Consider the following 22,865-nt stretch of genomic DNA (forward strand, 5'->3'; position numbering starts at 1 on the left):
CAGATGGGGCAGGGTGCGCCAGGGCAGGAGGACTAGGGATTCCCTCATCGCTTTCAGGTTCTCCCAGCAGGAGGCGTGTTGTCAGGCAGCTCCACAACCCCCCTTTCCCCAAAGTAGGTTATACCCCTACCCCAGAAGAGTTCATTGGCTGGCAATATCTTCTGCGACTAAATCTTTGGGACTCTTCCAGTCAGCCTTGCAGTTACAGGAATGTCACTAACAACCCCACCTGGATTTTCCAGCACAGCCTTTACATCTCTAACAGCTGAGGGAGGAACATGTCCAGAGGCAAAGCATATGTCTGGAGCATAGCTGAGTCCTGGGATCCAGCAGACCTCTGACTTCCTAATCCCTGGGACATTTTTGCCCCCATCTGATGTGCATCAGAAGCAGTGAGGTGCTCACTAATTATGACCCGGAAGGGTCTTCTAGATTTGCCGACTGTGATGCTTCTCTCTGCAGTGGTGGATGGTGCGGGTGGTTGATGTGACGTGTCTTCCTCAGAGATTTCCAAGAATTGAAGTGGGGGTTCTGCTTGTGACGACCCAGCCTCATCAGATGCTGTTCCTGCAAGACAAGGGACCTGATTTTAGTAAATGGCATGGACAAGGCTTTGGGCATTTAATAACTCACTTGAGATAGATCATCTGGATGAAGGTGCAGTGGATCATCTGTTCTATACCACATGTCAATCTCGCTGTTGGTGCAGGCATGCCGCTGGTCCTCCCCTGCAAGCTCCATTGCCCTTTGCTTGTAGGGAGTGAGAATTCAGAGCTCGAGTATCCCCCCGTCCATCTTCACCCTTTCCCTTCTGTTGTGGGCTATCTTTTCCTGTGGGAACACAAAGGGGACATTGTGAGCCTGGCACCTGGTGAATCAAGGACCTTGTCAAGGACAACTGGCATTCATGGGCAGTGTGCCTAGGCAGAAAGAGGTTACAATGAGGAGTGCTGGAGTGTTTTGAGGATGATGCTAGGAGGTCTGGTATTGGGAAGCCGCAAGGTGACAGCAAATGGGTTAACGGAGAGATTCCAGAGGTAAAGGAAGGGATGAAAGTCAGGAGGAGACAGGTGGGAACTCACTCTTGCAGCATGTAGGTGGTCCTTTATCTTTTTTCAGCTTTAGACCGCTGTCCTCCTGATTCTACAGCTTGCACTCACCTCCCTGGCAGGATTGGTGACATTACTTTGGGGGGGGGGGGGCCTTGTCCGAAAACCTAAGCAAGGATCTTCTTGCTGCCATCCTCCTGGCTTGAATGGGAATGACTGCTGAGAATCCGTTTAAATGCAGCACCCCCTTGATTGCAGTGCCCAGCTGACCCCCGGGGTGGGCAAATCAGACATCTGGCAATTCAGCCGTGGCGTGTTTCAAGTGGGGGAAAAATTATTTTCACTTAAGCGGCCGAAGATTGCGATCTGGATCGTGCTGCCAGTGCCGGCATGAATCGCACTGATTTTCTCACCCAAATATGCTACTTTGTGGTTTCTGGGAAAATTCCACCCTATGATAGTGAGGGAAAGCCCAAAAAAAAGACAGCAAATTAGGCCTCAGCTCAGCCCAAAGGGATTCCATCTGGGCTCCTTTTGTATCTAAATTCTATGCTTTAATGCTGCAAAATTAGGATTGACATCTATCCAAGGAACCTGTTCTCCTGACTTTATTACATTCAGAGTCAGATACATATTGCCAGCCGGCACTCAAGGTATATCCTGGGTGGCCACCACATCAAATGAAGCAGAAACAACTCTTTCCACTTATGGGGTCACCAATAATGAATGTATTTTTTCCATTGGTAGGCCCTTAACTGGATTGCGTTCATGTATGGGTTGACGAATGGCAGTGCAGATTCCAGGCTAAGATACTTCTGAAAGCTGGGTGATTGACTTACCTCCGTGCATTCAGCATACCAAGTGTTCCCCAGATCCCAGGTTGAGGATAAGGATACAACCAGCCTCCAATTCTCCTCCCTAGCTATGCAAGTTCTGTACAGCATAGATTTCCACTGGTTTGTCATAATAGATGGACTCCAGGTACTTGGAAATCCAAATAGCTGAAAGCAGTATCAAGCCATTTCAGACCAAGCTCTATGTACTCACTCAGCTACATTTATGCTTTATTTTAATGTGGCTTTGCCTTTCCCTCAAACCTATAATCTTGAAATTAACCAAAACAATGACACAACGTTTGTACAAAGTTATGTTGATGAGCTGGTTTTCAATTAGCTAGTTTTTAAAAATCAACTATTAGAATTGAATTAAAGGATGACTACCAAACTAAAACTAGACAAAATGGTTCATTTTTGCTTCCATTCCGCTAGTACATTAACTCTCTTATTAGAACATCTAATTGTACTATGAAATAGCCTGTTTGTTTTTAATCCTATGGTAACCTGTTTGGTAGACTGTCCTTTTAATCATTGTTAAAGAAATATAATCTCAACTCACGTTTTCTTTAGATTTGCTTGTAGTTAATTTCAATTTTAGATCCTCTCAAATCATAGAATCCCTACAGTGCAGAAGGAAACCATTCAGCCCATCAAGTCTGCATGACTCTGACAGTGTGTCTTACCCAGGTCCTCTCCCCTGCCCTATCCTCATAACCCCACACACTTACCATGGCTCATCCATCTAGCCTACTCATCTTGGGACACTAAAGGGCAATTTGGCATGGGCAATTTGGCATGGCCAATCCACTTAATCTGCACATTTTTGGACTGTGGGAGGAAATCGGAGCACCCGGAGGAAACCCAACCAGACACAGGAAGAATGTGCAAATAAATAGATGGGCCATTGATTGAAAAAAGCCCATTTTTTGAGTGATCTAAGATGTAAAACACTATGATATGCTGGGGATAATTCAAATCACTATGCGCCTACAGGGAGACAGGTTTGAAGAGAAGAATGTTGTGGCCAATCTCCAACCCCTGGGGCCTGATTTTACCATTTTGAGTCTAAGTGCCGAATCTGGGTGTCAAATACATCCGCGCCTGGAATCCTCTTTCCAGCGCGTCCATACGCGTTTTGCCGGCTCCGGTCCAATTCGTGCTGTGTGCGGGGCTTAGCGCTGCCGGACCGATCGGAGCTCTGAACTGCGCATGCGCAGTTCGAAAAAGATCTGACAGAGCGCGCCCGGGCACAAAAGAAAAAAAAAGCAGAAAGCGGAGAGAGCGGCTCTCTGACGGTCATCCTCTGGTCGGGGTGGGGGGTGTTCCGCTGCCAGTCTGCAGCCGATCGGTGGGGAGGGAGGAGGCAGGGGGGTCTGCCGCCACTCTGCGGGCAATCCCTCCTCCCCACTGTAGGAACGAATCCCTCCTGCCAGAGTGGACGTGTGGTCATGCCATCCCACAAAACCTTCAGGATGAAGCGATTCCTCGCTAAGAAGATGAAGCAGAACCGGCCGATTCCACAGTGGATCCGCAGGAAAACCGGCTACAAGATCAGTACAAGTCCAAGAAGAGACACTGGAGAAGGACCAAGCTGGGCCTGTAAAGGGATACACCATCACTGGTACACTACCAGCCACAGCCATCTCTCCCGCTCTCTTGCCCCTCAGGGAAGAGTAATCTGTGGCTGGTAATGTACCAGTGATGGTGTATCCCTTTACAGGTGCAGCTTGGTCCTTCTCCAGTGTCTCCGGCAGACTGGCAGCGGAATTACCCCCCCCCCCCCGACCAGAGGATGACCTGGGTCAGTGAGCCGTTGGAGGCAGGTCGATTAGAGCGTGGATGCGGAACGGGCCAGAAGACAGTAAAATGGGATTTGGCGGTAGGGTTGGGTGCGCGGTTCATTAAGTCGATTTAAATGCATGCAAATGCATTTAAATCGTCGGGCCGCCCGATTCGGGCACGGGCCGGACCCGCACCCGAATCGGGTGTCGGTAAAGCCGCGATCTGCTCGGAATCAGGTGCAGATCGCGGTATAGGCCCGGCGCCCAACTTTACCGCGAACGGGCGCGGAGGTTTGGTAAAATCGGGCCCCTACTGTTGCAAAATTGTGCCTTAAAAGTAAACCTAGACCCCTTAATGTCGTCACTTTATCCAAAGGAAAGTTGCATTTCTCACCTTTCTCTTTTAACACAAGGTAATCTGAGTAATACCATCAGCCACTATAATTCGTTTTGCTTTATAGTTCAGCAGTATCACATGGTGTTGGCCGGTTTACATTCTTAACAATGAAGAATAGGTATTGCATGCAAAACATTTTTACTATTTTGAAGCAATTACTTTTTATAGTACATAGAAAAATTGTAAGCTCTTTTTTACTGTCACAGAGCAGTCTAACCTTTTTGACTAATATATCGACAGTGTGCTAATTCTTAAGAATACATATGTATGTTAATGCTAAACCAGCTAGGGAACCAAATGAGTAAGAAGCTTTGGGAGTGCAAATGCAGTTTTGACCTTGGAGTGTATTAAATCAATCTGATCCCGTCTTTGGTGACTTATCGTGCTCGAAGCTGACTGGCAGGCATTATGCAATAACACATCTCTCCATCCATTTACAGATGTACATAGCACTGATTTCAGTCCATGCGCTGATACTGTGTTGCTTCCAATTTTTCTTCTGTATCAGAGAGCAGTGGAGTGGTGAGTAATCACATTTGTTCAGAAAAATGCACTGCACCTATGAAAATTATTTTGATAGCAGCAAAGTTAAAGGATGATAAATTAGTGATTCACTAAGTTTCCTCCAGAATTGGCAGAATTTACCAACGTATTTTTGTCAATATGATCAGATTTGTTTCCCGTTTGGACTTAACCTTGTCCCGATGTAGTATTTTGAAATAACCCTGAACGTCTGACTGAATCCTGTTCTTAACTTTGAGGAAGTTGTGTTTATTCAGCAAACCAATATTTGTGGAAAGATTATATCTGATCTTTGCTGAATAAACAGGAGGCGGTGGCCCAGTGGTGTTATCGCTCGACTATTAATCCAGAAACTCAGCTAATGTTCTGGGGACCGGAGTTCGAATCCCACCACAGCAAATGGTGGAATTTGAACTCAATAAAAAAAAATATCTGGAATTAAGAATCTACTGATGACCATGAAACTATTGTCGATTGTCAGAAAGATCCGTCTGGTTTACTAATATCCTTCAGGGAAGGAAATCTGCCATCCTTACACGGTCTGGCCTACATTTGACTCCAGAACCACAGCAATGTTGATGACTCTCAACCGCCCTCTGAACAAGGGCAACTAGGGATGGGCAATAAATGCTGACCAGCCAGTGACGCCCATGTCCCATGGATGAATAAAAAAAAGTAGAAAGAGATTCGAAACCATACATTCAAATTTATGTACCTCTTTAGACTAGAAGGTTAATTACATTTTTGTTTGGCTGAAATTTTTCTTCAACCAAAATTTGCTTTCAACTAAGCCGCTGTCTCTTATTAAGAAAGAATTAGAATTGTGAGTTTGAAGGAGTTTTAAAGAAGGAGATAGGCAGGAGAGGGATTCATGGAGCAAATTCCAGAACATGGAACCTAAACGTTTAAAGACATGAACACCAAGGATGTGGCAGGGGAGCATGATAGTCCAGTCAGAAGAATGGAGAGTTCCGGAAGTGGTTTGCAGAGCTGGGGGAGGTTACAGAGCTAGGGTGGGACAAAGGCATGGAGGAATTCAAACGCAAAGGTGTGAATTTAGAATTTATTTGTTGTAAAAAGTGATTTTGCATGCTTTTGAGATGTAATATGGACAAAAAAAAGTTAGTTTTTTTATTAGTCACAAGTAAGGCTTACATTAACACTGCAATGAAGTTACTGTGAAATTCCCCTAGTCGCCACACTCCGGTGCTTGTTCGGGTCAATGCACCTAACCAGCATGTCTTTTGGACTGTGGGATAAACCAGAGCACTGGCAGGAAACCCTAGCAGATACGGAGAGAACGTGCAAACTCCACACAGACAGTGACCCATGGGAATTGAACCCAGGTCCCTGGTGTTGTGAGACAGCAGTGCTAACCACTGTGCCACCGTGCTGCCCGTATGCGTTGCTGCTAATTCACTAATAGGCCGTTTTGCGTTTTTGGCTTTAACCAATTTCAGCCCTGTATGCAGGACCCATTTGGTGAAAGATGAGCATCTATTGCTCTCTGAGCCATTTTAAATGCTTTCAACTTGCTGATTTATTGTAATTTCAATTGACTTAAAACACAGGATTGCGAAATCTGACCCAAAATCTTTTAGAATAGTAAGACAAAAGGATGTCTCATAAATAATTTTATTTATATATATATATAATTCAGGCCAAAGATGTGCGGGTTAGGTTGACTGGTCATGCTAAAATTGCCCCTTAGTGTCCTGAGGTGTGTAGGTTAGAGGGATTAGTGGGTAAATATGTAGGGTTATGGGAATAGGGCCCGAGTGGATTTGTGGTCTGTGCAGACTCAATGGGCCAAATGGCCTCTTTCTGCACTGTAGGGTTTCTATGATATATTACTCATCTATTTCTTGACCCTTCTGTAATAAATTTGTGCATCCTTAAATCAGTATGTGGGATCTTGTCTCAAATTGTGTAAGATGTTACTTTAAGATTAATTAATTAAATGGGCATATTTGGATTCTCTCTAATATTGAAGCTGGGATCACTTGGATTTTTTTTTTCATTTATACAGTGATTTTTTTTTTCATTTCTATGTAGTTTTTCCCAGCATTTAGTTCACAGAAATTTTGACTCATTGACTCAACTACTTTCTGAATAAAATTATAAAATTGAAAATTATCAAATGGTAGTTCTGAACTTGAGCATTGTTGAAAAAAGAGACATACTGTCAAAGCCTTTTGTCTTGCACTCATAAGGACAGTTACACAAGATGAACTAGCAGTGAAGAAACAACAGGTTAGACTGCATGGGAAGAGAGTGCTGATTGGGTAACAAGTGGACTCTAATCGGTAGAGGTGTTGCCCTGGAGAATGCAGCAGAGAACAGTTAACTGTTAACCTGTATTTCGAATTCAAGATGTGGAGATGCCGGCGATGGACTGGGGTAAACACAGTAAGAGTTTTAACAACACCAGGTGAAAGTCCAACAGGTTTATTTGGTAGCAAATGCCATTAGCTTTCGGAGCGCTGCTCCTTCATCAGATGGAGTGGATATCTGCTCTCAAACAAGGCACACAGAGACACAAAATCAAGTTACAGAATACTGATTAGAATGCGAATCTTTACAGCTAATCAAGTCTTAAAGATACAGACAGTGTGAGTGGAGGGAGCATTAGGCACAGGTTAAAGAAATGTGTATTGTCTCCAGACAGGACAGCCAGTGAGATTCTGGAAGTCCAGGAGGCAAGCTGTGGGGGTTACCGATAGTGTGACATGAACCCAAGGTCCCGGTTGAGGCCGTCCTCATGTGTGCGGAACTTGGCTATCAGTTTCTGCTCAGCGACTCTGCACTGTCGTGTGTCGTGAAGGCCGCCTGGAGTCCTGTCTGGATACAATACACATTTCTTTAACCTGTGCCTAATGCTCCCCCCACTCACACTGTCTGTATCTTTAAGACTTGATTAGCTATAAAGATTTGCATTCTAATCAGTATTCTGTAACTTGATTTTGTGTCTCTGTGCCTTGTTTTTGAGCAGATATCCACTCCATCTGACGAAGGAGCAGGACTCCGAAAGCTAATGGCGTTTGCTACCAAATAAACCTGTTGGACTTTAACCTGGTGTTGTTAAAACTCTTACTTTCAAATTCAAACCAGGCCGGTCCTTGCACTGCACCTTTCCAACTAAAGAAAAGCTGGGGGGACAGCTATTCCCTACTTGAATCCTCATGGGAATGCCTGGACCAATCAGAGTCGACCTGCCTGGTTTGAATTTGAAACAAAAGCTTGGCAGTTCACAACTGGTCCCTGCTGCATTCTCCATGGCAACCCCTCTACCAACCAGAGTCCACTGCACTCTCTTAAGCAGTATAAATTATTGTTCTCTTTACTGTTGTTTTATTTTGTGTAGTTGCCTTGATGAGTGCAAGACAAAAAGCTTTGATAGTTTGTTTCTTTTTTTCAGCAATACTTAAGTCATCAAGTGGTAAATCATTTGATATAAATAGATATCTGACTTTTTATTGTGTCAATATATCAAACAAACTTGATTTCTGGCCATGAGATGCCAGCTATGCATCTATTGAAACCTTGATTTAATATTGAAGCATAGAGACCATGTTCAGCAGTACTCTTAAATCTAATTAATTGTGAGTTCCACAGCTACATAGGAATGTTGAACCTATTAAACTTCAAAGGAGTTGTATTAACAGGATATAGTGGAGCAAACATTTGCTGCTTGACAGACTATCATTGATAAACACTAACAAGGACCCTTGAGTATGCAGTTATGGCCAAAACAAAGTCATTAATTTCCAGTAACCCAGAGACAGCCTCTTAACCATTATCAACCTGCAATACAAACTGTATTCTTATGTATTTAATAGCTAATGGGGTAATATATCATGGTCAATTTAAATACGCAGAGATAGATGTAGCAAGATGGATACATCGATGATTTTTAAGGTTGCTTAGTGTCACAAATAGACTTACATTAACGCTGCAATGAGGTTACTGTGAAAATCCCCTAGTCACCACACTCTGGCGCCTGTTCGGGTACACTGAGGGAGAATTTAGCATGGCCAGTTCACCTAACCTGCACATCTTTGGACAGTGGGAAGAAACCGGAGCACCCGGAGGAAACCCACACAGACACGGGGAGAACGTGCAGTCTCTGCACAGTCAGTGACCCAAGTTGGAAATTGAACCTGGGTTCCTGTGTCTGATGTTTTGGCAAAAAATACATCAAATTAGTAAAATACTCTGTTGAGAATTTCAAAATTTGTGTGTGCAGCCTCCTCGGTTGTCCATTGCGTTTCTGGACGTGAAAGTTATTAATTAAAGCTCTTGGGAATTACTGCTGCTTTAATTGTGTGAAAGGAAAGTGATTACATGTTGAATTCAGTATTATGGTTTCATTTGCAGGCTATTTTGATAACGAGATGTTTTCCTCCACAGAATGCAGTGGCTTCTCGCCTCCTGTAACTGTAATCCTAATCATCTTTTTGTGCCTTGAGGGAGTTCTGTTTCTCACATTCACCTCAGTGATGTTTGGCACGCAGCTTCACTCAATATGCAATGACGAGACGGTATGTCATTTTCAGAATTTTCAGAGATTTGTACATACGATTTTTTTTGATTCCATGAAAGCAGTTGAAGAACATCAACAGAAAGAGAACTTGTGGCCTTTGCTCCTGTTGCCTCCCTCAAAAAGTAATTTTTATCTGCATTATTCTGCTTTTCCCCTTCGCTTTGCTATTTCAATTTCAGTTCAAAGTGCATTTTGCTGCTTTCCTGATGTGTAAGTTCAAAGCTTGTTGTGGTGAAACTGCAACCTAGGGAGATTCCAATTTCACTCCTCTTGTCTGCCTGGAGTTGGCACCTTTGGCAGTACGAATACTATGATTAATAATCGATGCCTCGAGTATAGGTGGAAGAGAAATAAATTACCGATCAGAATTTAGCAACCTATGCCAGGATGTGAATGTGTGACCGTAAAGTTGAGTGTCTCCGTTATGCGGCACTAGAGTCTGATAAGGTGCTGACTTGTTTTAAGCTTAAAAGCTCCAGTAAAGATTCAAAAAGCTCAAATACATATCACTATATAGTTGGAATGCCAAAGATTGATCTAAAATCAATGAAGAACCCAAATTAAAATCTTGACTTTGACAAAAAAAATGGATAAAAGCAACATGCCTTCGTACCGCTGGGAGCACTCTCACCCTGAGTCAGAAAGCTGTGGGTTTGACGTTCCATTCCAGAAACATGAGCCTATAATCCAGGCTGACCTTTCTGTCTAGTAGTATAGAGAGAATGCAGCAGCATCAGAGGAGAGCTGTAAACATGAAACTGAGGCCCCACTTGCCCTCTTAGGGTGAACACAAAAGATCCCCATGGTACCACTGAAGAAAAGCTTTCTCTGCCTTCCTTGGAAGAAAACAATATGATCTAATTTCCTTCTAATGTTTAATCTTGTACTCAATCCAATGGAATCAGAATCTCAGGAGCACCAAGTGAAGAATGCTAGCATGCATAATGCTCTTGGACAGCATCACCTGCAAGTGACCTCCTTCACCAATTACTGGGCTTAAACTAAAATATTAAAGTGAGGTAATTAGCAATGTTCCATTTGTCAGCCAGACCATCTGGTTTAGAAATCCACAGTGGCCCCATCAGTTACGATGGTGAGTACTGAGCCAGACACAGTAAGAGGATCCTAGATCTAATTCCCAGTCTGTGCTGAGGCAGCCGATCTTAGCCAAGCGATAGCTCAATTACCCTTAGCATCCCTGGTCCTCAGGAGCAAGGTCAGGCAAGATTTCAAGCACGACTCGGCAATTTCCACTTTTACTCAGGTGAAGAAACTGCTGTGTCACTGTTTCTTCTCGTAACGTGGTCAGAATGGAAACATTCCACTATATAGCTATTCATGGAATTTTGAGCAATTATGTTTCACCAAGAGCAATTTAAACAGTTTCAACTATCATTAGTTTTCTCTCGGACCCGAACCCCAAACAAAATGTTGATGAATAGAAAAATAGTTTGTTGCAAGGCAAATATCCCGTCTTAAAATACAATTCAAAAGAAGCTGCGGGTAAAATTTAAAAATTAATGCATACATTCCATAGCTATTTCCTGAGCATCTCTTAATCAATTTCCAATTGGCACTATATACAAGCCATCACCTAGAATAATCCTGACGTGTTGCTGAAATGAGAGACATGGTGAAACTTTTCAACTTGCACTCATCAGGACAAACACAAGAATGCCAAATTTCAAACAATCGCAATAGTTTATACTACAGGAAAAAAGGGTGCTGATTGGTTGGCAAGTCGACTGATTGTCCAAAACCATTTCCATGGAGAAAGCAATGGGGACACTTAGGCTCCAAAATCTCTGTTGTTTGAAAAAGGCACAAGGCTTGGTCATATTCCTTTTGTTTGCAGAGAATTAAGATGTATGTTGCTTCTAGCAAGTGTAAATAAGCCATGTTATGAGCTGGACTGATGATCTTAAATTGGTTGTTAGTACAGCTATGAGCATACTCTATCCTGATGTATTTAGGCAACATTAGAGTCCAGGGGCCCCCTCCACAGTGTGTATTGCAGCAGCAGAATCTTCTGGTCCCACCACTGTTAATGGAGCTTCTCATTGTCCGCACCCTCCACCACTGGGGAACCCGTGGTTGGGGGTTGCCCTAGGCGGGACTGATTAGAAAATTATGCCCTAGATTTAACTACTCAGGGCATAGCATTGAGCTTGGTGGATCAGTCCCAACAGCTGATACTATGACTTGAATGTGGGGGTCCAATTAATGCCAGTTGTGTATATTTCCACCGTGCATAGCAAGCACAGGTACTTGATGGCCGACACAGTCATGATGGGCCAAAGGGCCTCTTTCTGTGCTGTAACATTTTATGGCTTATGATTACTCAGCATAATCAGTCAGTCAGAAGGCACTTAATTTTTCTGGTGTTAATAGTAAGAAAAAGTAGATTTCAGTGTAGTTACGGGACAAAACAAATTGGTCCGTTGATATGGATCATGATGGTGCAGTGTTGTGTGGTTTTTTTCATACGCAAAGCCACGTTTCTATGGTACTTGAAGGATGTAAATAATTTAACATTGCAGAAAACAAATGAATCCAGTTCGGTTATCGTTCTTTCTCAAGTAAAACTTTCACTGGGGCCCAAAATTTCGATGGAATCAAGGATGGTTTAGAAAACTGCCGTATTACTCCAGTATCCCATAACAAATAGATTGATTCCTCGGCTAAATACAGGTCAAGGACAGGGGGTCTGGATGAAAGAGCAAAATGTACAGCTGGGTTCTAAATGAGAGTATTTGCCTACCACGCAATCACACTAATCAGTGCATCTTTTGTTTATCATGCAGGAAATTGAACGATTAAAAAATGAAAAACCAACTTGGGAAAGGAAGCTACGATGGGAGGGAATGAAGAATGTTTTTGGAGGACAGCCCTCATTTCTGTGGATTAATCCTTTCTCAGGCATTAGAATTAGACGGCTCATTCCCAGAAGAATGAAGGGAGGAGCAGAATTTGCTGTTTGATTCTGAGGAAGAACATTTTTGAAAAAGTAACCTTTCTAATATTAAAATAAAATTAGCACAAGACTTAGTTCCTTTCTACGTACTGCCTACTAAGGTACTATGGATTAAATAAATGCTGCCTGCTAAAATTGAACATAGTAACCTAATTATGAGCAAATTTCCTGATGTCTGGAACTAGTGAACTGACAGAAACCTTCATCAGCCATCAAAAGAATGGATTGCAAAGATCAAACTAGCTTTGAATGGGCAGTTATGCGTCCTAATTCTCTACATGTATAAACCACTGCATAGTTGCTCATCTTGCAGTATTGCATCAATGTACCATTTGTGACATAATCCCAAATATTCGGACGTAAACCACAATGCGGTTGATGTTAATTTAGTGGCATTGGTTGAAAATGGGTTTTTTTTAACATAAAATTTGTAGTCCATTTCATTCAATCCTTTACACCCAGTTTGAACAATGAGTTCAGGCATTGTATTTACAAATTGATACATATGATAAACTATAAGTTAGAATTGAATAATTTCTTTAACCTGTTTTTATATTTTTTTATATATATATATAAAAGGGAACTCTAAAGAAGGGGAAACTTTATTTTTTCAGTTCATGTATTTTTTTTATTTCAGGAAAGTCTCTTTCCCTCTGTGGTATGGGTGGGTGCGCACTGTTTTTTCAATAATCCAAAGTTTACCCTGAACGTAATCACATTTAAAAAATTTTATTTATTGTTTTTGTTGAAATGCACAGATGAATTGTAAGTGTAATATTGTTGATGGCTGTTTCTAAAATTGATATAAAATACCTTCACAACAACTCTCCAGTCCAGTTTAATATAGAATGATTGTTCAGTGTACGGATAGAGCAAGTCTTACTCACTGTTTCTAATCCTCTGCAACATAAAAAAAAATGTTGAAAACCAACCCAGGTGCAGTGATTTAGTTTTTCATTGTTTGCAAAGCCTTAGCATTCCTATCCGGTTAAACTATAAGAAGACTGTGCTCAGTTTTACCAGATAATCTTTGTGATTTGAAAGGTGATACCTCCATTCTGGAATCTATATCAATGAGAATTATCTTGTAGACTGGTAGACAATGGGCGGAATTTTCTTGCCCCACCCGCCACAGGAATCAGTGGGGGGGACAGAGCCATGGAAAGGTCCGTTGACCTCAGGCGGGATTTTCCGGTCTTGGGGCAAGCGGGGCCGGAAAATTGAGTCCAATTATTTTTCAGCTGTACCAAATTCTTTCAAAGAACCTATTATGGGCGGCACGGTGGCTCAGTGGTTAACACTGCTGTCTCACAGCGCCAGGGACTCGGGTTCGATTCCCGACTTAGGTCACTGCCCGTATGGAGTCTGCACGTTCTCCCTGTGTCTGCATGGGTTTCCTCCAATGCTCTGGTTTTCTCCCACAGTCCAAAAGACGTGCTGGTCAGGTGCATTGGCCATGCTAAATCCTCCCTCAGTGTACCCGAACAGCGCTAGAGTGTGGCGAACAGGGGATTTTCACAGCAGCTTCATGCAGTGCAGTAAACCTACTTGTGACACTAATAAACTTTATTAAAATTTTAACTGGTGGGAAGTGTTTAATGTCTTGATTTCTGAAACTAAGATGGAAAATCTCGTGTAGAAATTAGTAATCATAGAGCATATAGAGATTGAGTATTCAATGTCATTTATGACTCTAGAAAACTAAGAGGTCCCTTCCTGGGTAATGATTTTTTTGTGAGTGTGCATTTAGCTGAGTAATGCAGCTAACGTGATGTATTAAGTGCCTTGATATGGTTTATTGATATATATATATATATTCCATTTCCACTGTGCTTCTATTGTGATTGTATTATAATGATCCTGAAAGTCTGAGCTGTAAGCTGGCTGATACCCTTGGCAAAGGTGAGGGAGAAGTTGACTGCATAAAATGAAAGCCCAAGACTTCTGGAGAGAGAGAGAGAAGTGCTGTCACAACTACCGATTATTATTTTTTTAGGCTCTGTTCTCGAATCATATTTGGAGCGTTGGGAAAAATTGGAGATCCTGTTCTCTGCTGCATACATTCAAATCATTGAATGTATTCAAATGGAGGCTAGATATAACACTTGCGGCAAATGGGATCAAAGGTTATGGGGAGAAAGCAGGATTAGGCTATTGAGTTGGACGATCAACCATGATCGTGATGAATGGCGGAGCAGGCTTGAAGGGCCAAATGGCCTCTTCCTATCTTCTATGTTTCTATACTTGGTTTATAGTTATTTGTTTATTTATTAGTCACAAGTAAGGCTTACATTAACACTGCAATAAAGTTACTGTGAAATTCCCCTAGTCGCCACAGTCTGGCGCCTGTTCGGGTCAATGCACCTAACCAGCACACCTTTCAGAATGTGGGAGGAAACCCATGCAGACACGGGGAGAAAGTGCAAACTCCACACCGACAGTGACCGAAGCTGGGAATTGAACCCAGATCCTTAGTGCTGAGAAGCAGCAGTGCTAACTACTGTGCTACCATGCTGCCCGGTTTATTCACCTTGGTTTATTCACCTAGCCACTGCACCAGTAGACAGGCAGTGCTTATTGAATGCTCCTTGCATGCATTTGCAGCACCGGTTCAGTGATTTCTGCTATGCACCAAAGCTAATTGTGTGTCCTATAGATTTGGTGTTGGGGCCCAGCCTAACTGAAGGGAAGCAGACTTAAGACTGCCTCACTCTCAGGAGCCAGGCCCTGGCATTGGATTTAAGCTGCATTCATATTAACTAATTAGGATCAAACCTGAGATCAGGTTTAATGCCAGTTTTTGTCAGCTTGGATCTACAATGTCAACTTTGTAGGGACCATGAATTGGATTCAATTTGAATCTGATTTGGTTTGTGGAGCAAGCAAGGAGGCAGCAGATTATGGTCTTGTCCCATCCACCGTGTGCATTTAGTGACTCTGGCTTTGTTTTCAAAACTGGCACAAAGCTGTTTTGCACATGTTGCAGTTGTATGCTGTGGGTGCTCATGGATGGCTGGAAATCTGTTGCACTGTTAAAATGCTTTTAATTTCGGAGCTGATAATTTAAATGGTACAAATTATTTGGGGTGGCACAGTGGTTAGCACTGCTGCCTCACAGCGCCAGGGGCCCAGGTTCGATTCCCGGCTTGGGTCACTGTCTGTGTGGAGTTTGCACGTTCTCCCCGTGTCTGCGTGGGTTTCCTCCGGGTGCTCCAGTTTCCTCCCACACTCCAAAGATGTGCGGGTTAGGTGGATTGGCCAAGCTAAATTGACCCTTAGTGTCAGGGGGACTAGCTAGGGTAAATGCATGTCGTTATGGAGATAGGGCCTGCGAGGGATTGTGGTCGGTGCAGACTCGATGGGCCAAATGGCCTCCTTCTGCACTGTAAGATTCTATGATTCTTACAGGACTTTTTAGTGCCAGGATGAAAGGATTTGGAGATTAGGCAGAACATTCAATGGTGATTCACTTTTTAAAACATCACTTAGAATAATTTTACCTTATGACCAGTTAAAGCTTAGGAATATTGAAGAAATGACACAGTATAATTTATCATCGATGTAAAATATTGGCAGTATATCTGATAGATTCTCTTTTCAGAGAAAGGAATATTGTTAGCTCAGTTTCTACAACCCTCAGTTAGAGTTCTTACAGTTTCCTGTCCCAACAGCTGGATAAAGCACTAAATATCATGTTGCAGCTGTACAAAACTCTGGTGCTTGGAGTATTGCGTACAGTTCTGGTCGCCGCATTATAGGAAGGATGTGAAAGCACTGGAAAGGGTGCAGAGGAGATTTACTGGGATGTTGCCCGGTATGGTGGGAAGGTCTTATGAGGAAAGGCTGAGGGACTTGAGGTGGTTTTCATTCGAGAGAAGATGGTTAAGAGGTGACTTAATAGAGACATACAAGATGATCAGAGGATTAGGTAGGGTGGATAGAGCCTTTTTCCTCAGATAGCTAGCACGAGGGGACATAGCTTTAAATTGAGGGGTGATAGATTTAGGACAGATGTCAGAGGTAGGTTCTTTACTCAGAGAGTAGTAAGGGCGTGGAATGCCCTGCCTGCAGCAGTAGTGGACTCGCCAACATTAAGGGCATTTAAATGGTCATTGGATAAACATATGGATGATATTGGAATAGTGTAGATTAGAGGGGCTTTAGATTGGTTTCACTGGTCGGCGCAACATCGAGGGCCGAAGGGCCTGTACTGCGCTGTAATGTTCTATGTTCTATTACAGCAACACTATTATGGTTCTATTGGCCCATAAAAATATAACTAGAATTCAATGGATTATTAGAGTCATACAAGCCATGGATACTTGCTTTAATCTTTGCTGAGTTGCCTTTAACTGAGGAATTGGTAGGTGTTCTCCAAATGGCCTGTATGCCACTTGATTAGGGAAGGGAAAAACTTAGTCAGAACCCCTGTGTCTGGAAGGGAGCTTGAACAGAGAATGAGTGAAGACAGGAACAGGCTGTGATACCCCCTGCTATTGATGAATAATTGGATGCTCATTGCTGAGGCTTGCACATGAATAGTGGCCATTTTGGTGAGTATTGGAGGGAGCCTGGCTGCTGTGGCATCAAACTCCAGCAAGGAGCTGATACCTGTATGGGAGCTTTGAGAGGTGTAAAGTATATCTGAGTTCAACAAGGCATGTTTACTGATTCAATTAGTTATTTTTAATCCAACTATTTACTCAATTGTTTTGCACCCTAATTTGTGTTTTTTTATAAACTGGGGAAGATTTTTAAACTGAGTCCTGGAACGTTACTGTTTTCTCTTTTTAAGGTGGATGAAGTCCCATTTTACAAACATCTGAATACCTGAATGGAAAACTGAAATATTGTTACTTAATTTACAAAAAAATAAATGCTCATTATAATGGGAATTACTTGGAGTGAGCTCTCCAGCAGTATCGGGTGGCACAGTGGTTAGCACTGCTGCCTCACAGCTCCAGGGACTGGGTTCGATTCCCCACTTCGGTCACTGTCTGTGTGGAGTTTGCACATTCTCCCCGTGTCTGCGTGGGTTTCCTCCAGGTGCTGCAGTTTCTTCCCACAGTACAAAGATGTGCAGGTTAGGTTGATTGGCCATGTTCAATTGCCCCTTAGTGTCCCTTAGTGTGTATGTTAGTGGGATTAGCGGGGTAAATATGTGGGGTTTTTGGGATAGGGCCTGGATGGGATTGTTGTCGGTGCAGACTCGATGGGCCGAATGGCCTCCTTCTGCACTGTGAGGATTCTACCAAGCAAGACGACTTGAATATTCAGAAATATTTTTGCTATCATGGTTTACATCTTTCAGTAGGACAAGCATTTACACTTCCAATTTTTTTCATCATTAGCAAACAGAACCAAGTAATGCAATATTCTTCAGAAATGCCAACAAATGGTATTTAGCGTTCTGTTTATTTTTCTCCTTACATTCATTGGAAGGCAAACACAAGTTGATGATTGTGAACCAGATGTCAAAATGCTGCATATTTGTGCTATATAACTCGCTAGACTTTGCATACTTTTACTGTACTTCACAGAAAAATAGAACAGGCTCATATTTCAATGACAAATCCTTACAAATACAAATCATCATGTCAGCTACATGAAGTACGCCATTCCCAATTTGTGAATTTCAACTTAATTACATCACACAGATCTGAAGCAAGAAAAATATTCCAACGCTTTCATGTTTATTAAAGCATATAAAACTGGCACGTCGTGTTTTATGTAATTCTGTGTCCACAGGATTTATTTCATTATGTTATTTTGATGATCATGTTGCCTTTCTGTTAGCATTGCAGAATATATCTCTACTGAACTGCTTTTAGAATCATAGAAACCCTACAGTGCAGAAGAAGGCCATTCGGCCCATCGAGCCTGCACTGACAACAATTCCACCCCAGAAACAAACCCCACACATTTACACTGCTAATCCCTCTAACCTACACATCCTGGGAAACTAAGGGGCAATTTAGCATAGCCAATCAACCTAACCCGCACATCTTTGGACTGTAGGAGGAAACTGGAGCACCTGGAGGAAACCCACGCAGACATGGGGAGAATGTGCAAACTCCACACAGATAGTGACCCAACCCGGGTCCCTGTAGCTGTGAGGCAGCAGTGCTAACCACTGTGTACCATGCCACCCATAAGAATCATATAGTGCAGAAGGAGGCCATTTGGCCCATCAAGTTTGCACCGACCACAATCCCACCCAGGCCTTATCCCCATAACCCCGTGCTGTTCCTCTGACACGAAGGGAAATTTGTCAGGGATTTTCCAGTTAGCTTGCAGATCCTCGACTGACACTGAAACACAGCAGAGGGCTGTAGATGGACCCTTTCTTGACTGAAAGTGTGGGGAGCAACACGCCTCCCTGCTGGGGAAGCTCCACTGCACCAGCTAAGGCTGCCGGGCCACAGCTGCAGCCACTGGCAATGGTGGAGCTGCCGACAGGTCATGGTGGAGCCTCTCCTCGTGGCAATTGGGAGCCCATCTAAAGGCTCGAGGGCACACTGATCACTGGTCTCCCCATTCGTCAAAAATTATGTTGAGCGTGAGGTGCGGCAGGGTCGCGATCCACCTGCTATCAGGATCCCGAAAGAAAATTCAGCCCAGTGAGTTAGAAACTGAAAACAATATTGTTTTAATCATGTCAATACAGTTTGAAAGTTATGACCCTAATCCTGTCATTTAGTGTCATGCCAATTTTGTGCCAGGCAATAAAAGCACTTCTGTGGAAAACCATTTTCACAGGATTAACACCACCTGTTCCTCGTTTCCAGTGCTTGTTTACCTTGGCAGTAAACGCATTCTGTTCCGTGGTCTCAAACCTCGGCTGAAAGCATTTATTGGGGTTTCAGTCCACTCTCATTTAATAAGTAGAATCATGATTAGTTACAGCACAGAACAAGACTATTCAGCCTGCCAGATCTATGCAGGGCCTTTGAAAGAATAACTGACTATCCCCTTTCATGGAATCCTACAGTGCAGAAGGAGGCCATTTGGCCCATCCAGTCTGCACCACCCAAAATCCCACCCAGGCCCTATTCCCGTAACCCTATGTATTTACCCCAGCCAATCCCCCTGACACTAAGGCAATTTCGCATGGCCAATCCTCTTAACCCACACATCTTTGACATAGCTTTGGACATAACATAGTATTGCAGTTGTTTTTCTCTTCAAATGCTTATCCAATTCCCTTTGAAAGCCTCCACCAACCTCTCAGGCAGTGTATTCCACACCCTAACTACTAGCTGCGTGAACCATTTTTTTTCATGATGCTTTTAGTCCTTTTGCAAATTATCTTAACCTTTCTTTCTCAACCCTTTTGCTAATGTGATTAATTAATTTCTGTCTCTTTAGACCCTTTATGATTTTGAACACTTCTATTAAATCCCTCAATCTCCTCTTAAGGTACAAATCCCAGCTTCTCCAATCTATTTGCATAACTGAAGTCTTTCTACCTTGGAACCATTCTCCTGAATCATTTGAAGTCTTTACATCCTTCACGTCCATATCTGAGTGGGTTTCCTCTGGGTGCTCCGCTTTCCCCCCTCAGTCCACAGACGTGCAGGCTAGATGGATTGGCCACGCTAAATTGCCCCTTGGTGTCTGAGAATGTGTAGGTTAGGTGTATTAGCCATGGTAAATGTGAGAGGTTATGGGGATAAGGTGGGGAGCAGCGGTGGTCCTGGGTAAGATGCTCTTCTGGAGAGTAGGGGCAGACTTGATGGGCCGAATGGCTTCCTGCACTGTATGGACTCATAAGGTGTTGTGTTCAGAATTGGACACAATGCTCAGATTTTTCCACCAGGCATCAGGACATTATGGGGTCCACCATCCATTTAATGACAGTGGGTAGGCTCCTAATGCTGCAGGCCCAAAAGGTTGGTGATCACCCTCCCTTAGCCTGTCATAGGAAGGCAGGGTTATGGGGAGAAGGCAGGAGAATGGGGATGAGAATCACATCAGCCATGAGTAAATGGCGGAGCAGACTCTGGGCCAAATGGCCTAATTCTGCTCTTATATCTTATGGTCTTATGGCTGCCTCCAGTGAGCTGCTGATCTCTCCACACGGAGCTGCTCTGAAGTCAATAAATTGCCAACACCGGTGCAAAAAACCCTCAAGCATAATTGGACAAATTGACAGTCTTCCTCCATGGATTGGACAGCCAAAGCGATTTCCAACCAGTCCCTGGACACAATGACAGAGGCGGTAACGCATAAGGGAGCCACCCAGACATGGCTTTCCCCCTATTTCCTAGATCTTCTGCCTCTAACCCCATCTTCAGGGGACCAGGAAAATCCAACCCAATACTCCAGTTGAGGCCGAACTAGTGCTTTCTAAAGGATCATCATAATGTCCTTGCTTTTGTACCGTCTGCCCCTATAACATCCATGATTGACATGCCTTTTTAACCACTTTTTTGCTGCCTTCCACAATTTGTGCACCGAACCAGCCAGTTTGCTCTCCCTGCACACCATTCAGAATTGTACTCTTTTTTTCATATTGCCTTTTCCTGTTCTTCCCACCAAAATGTATCACTTTACACTTTGCTGCATTGAATTTTATCTGCCCCATGTCCACCCATTCCAGCAGCCTGTCTATGCCCTGTTAAAGTCTAAACTATCCTCACAGTTCAAGTTTTGTGTCTTTGCAAATTTTGAAGTCGTGACCTGAACTCCCAAGTCTAAGTCTTCATTATACATCAAGAAAATCAGTGGTCCGAGTGCTGACCCCTCGGGAACCCCATTGTATACGTTCCTCCAGTTTGAAAACAATAGTTCATCACTGTTCTCTGTTTCCTGTTACTCAGTCAACTTTGAATCCATTCTGCCACTGCCCCTTTTATTCCATTGGTTTTAATTTTACTGATGAGCCTGTCATATGGCACTTTATCAAAGGCCTTTTGTAAATCCACACAGACCACTACATTACCCTCATAACACCTCTTTAATTACCTCATCAAAAAACTTGATCAAGTTAGTGCAATGCAATTTACGTTTAATCCACCCTTGTCCGAATAATTGTTTTTTCCCAGATTATTATTTCTAAAAGCTTCCCCACCACCAAGGTTAAACTGACTGGCCTGATGTTGCTGGGATTATCCTTCAACCATTCTTTGAACAAGAGTGTAACATTTGCAATTATCCAGCCCTTTTGCACCACTCCCGCATCGGAGAATTGGAAGGTTATGGCCAACACCTCACAATTTCTATCCTTACTTCCCTCAGCATCCACAGATGCATCACATCTGAACCTGGTGACGTAATGCTCAGATATTACGAACAGTGACAATGGTCATTGTTTTGTTGCCACCCTTGTAACTTTCCCCCAACTCGACACCACTCCTCATTTCTACTATAATCTTCCGAGCCCATTTTTCACAGAAATGCACAGCACAGAATCCTTTGGGGATCTCTGTCTGGGTGAAGTACAGTCAGCGGAAGATAGTACACGACACTAGTTGCTGTATGGTAAAGTTAAAGGTTCAGTTTGAATGTTAGTGAGTGGATGACAATGGGCAAGTAAGTGAATGGTAAAGTGTGTAAATGGGGGAACTGAGTAAGTGGGTGAGTTGGTTAAGGTGGGTAAGTGATTCTCCACTTCAGGAGCAATAGGGTCAGAGCAGGGGTATTTGGGGGTAATCAAGCCAGGAGACATGTCGGGTGTGTAGTCATGTCTAGTTGGAGGGATGTAGTTGGGTCGAGGGTTAGGCAGTCAAGGGGACAATCAGGAGTTGGGTGGAAGATGGCGGGGGGGTGGGGAGGTCAGTTGTGTAGTTCTCCAGATGTTAAACTGGATTTTAATCTGTCTAACATTCCCCAGGTAACTCTCCAGCTAAGTACCCCGGAACTGCCCAAGTCTCTGACTCTAACTCAGATTTGGAGGTATTCTTTGAGAGTCTCAGCGAGCACGGAAATTGCACATCAGAAGTTTAAACTGCTGGGAGATTCCCACAAAGGTCCATACATCAAGACTTCCACATGGTCCCGACATACATCTTCAGTCCCTCACAATCTGGAGATTGGAAGATTTGTCCATTAACTTTAAGGACAACCCAGCCAATCTAATACCAGCTCTTTATCAGTTTTTTGCCCTTCCAGTATCTCAATTACCATAGAACCATAGAAAATTACAGCTCAGAAACAGGCCCCTTGGCCCTTCTTGTCTGTGCCGAACCATTTTATGCCTAGTCCCACTGACCTGCACTTGGACCATATCCCTCCACACCCCTCTCATCCATGAACCCGTCCCAAGTTTTTCTTAAATGTTAAAAGTGACCCTGCATTTACCACTTTATCCGGCAGCTCATTCCACACTCCCACCACTCTCTGCGTGAAGAAGCCCCCCCTAATATTCCCTTTAAAGTTTTCTCCTTTCACCCTTAACCCATGCCCTCTGGTTTTTTTCTCCCCTCGCCTCAGCGGAAAAAGCCTGCTTGCATTCACTCTATCTATACCCATCAAAATCTTATACACCTCTATCAAATCTCCCCTCAACAGATTACCTTCTCATACAATGTGACTCTGCAGCATCTTTGTTCTTGGTAAAGACAGATATTAATGATTATTTATCTCAGCCATGCCTCCACCTACAGGTATAAATCTCCTTTTTGAACCATATTCAGCTCCACTCCTCTTAAGAAAAGTTTGCAATTTGTGTGCCTATGAGAGACTTATGAATTCCCTTTCATTTTAACTGCCATTCTCTTCTCGTATTCTCTTTGTTGCTTTTCTTTTTTGCTTCCCCTCTG

General features: G+C 43.2%; 1 protein-coding gene across 2 annotated transcripts in view; it reads left to right on the forward strand.

The window, feature by feature from the left end:
- The window catches only part of zdhhc7 (zDHHC palmitoyltransferase 7), an 80,951-nt gene extending 67,926 nt beyond the window's left edge, over nt 1-13,025 (forward strand). For both annotated transcript variants that reach the window (XM_078210606.1, XM_078210607.1), the window contains 3 exons: nt 4,504-4,585; nt 8,996-9,126; nt 11,933-13,025. In XM_078210606.1, coding sequence (XP_078066732.1) covers nt 4,504-4,585; nt 8,996-9,126; nt 11,933-12,109 — 390 coding nt within the window. In that variant the 3' untranslated portion in view covers nt 12,110-13,025. The remainder of the gene's footprint in view (nt 1-4,503; nt 4,586-8,995; nt 9,127-11,932) is intronic.
- The last annotated feature ends 9,840 nt before the right edge of the window (nt 13,026-22,865 follow it).

The sequence above is a fragment of the Mustelus asterias genome, chromosome 4, assembly GCF_964213995.1.
Source record: "Mustelus asterias chromosome 4, sMusAst1.hap1.1, whole genome shotgun sequence".
In the NCBI taxonomy this organism is placed as follows: domain Eukaryota; kingdom Metazoa; phylum Chordata; class Chondrichthyes; order Carcharhiniformes; family Triakidae; genus Mustelus; species Mustelus asterias.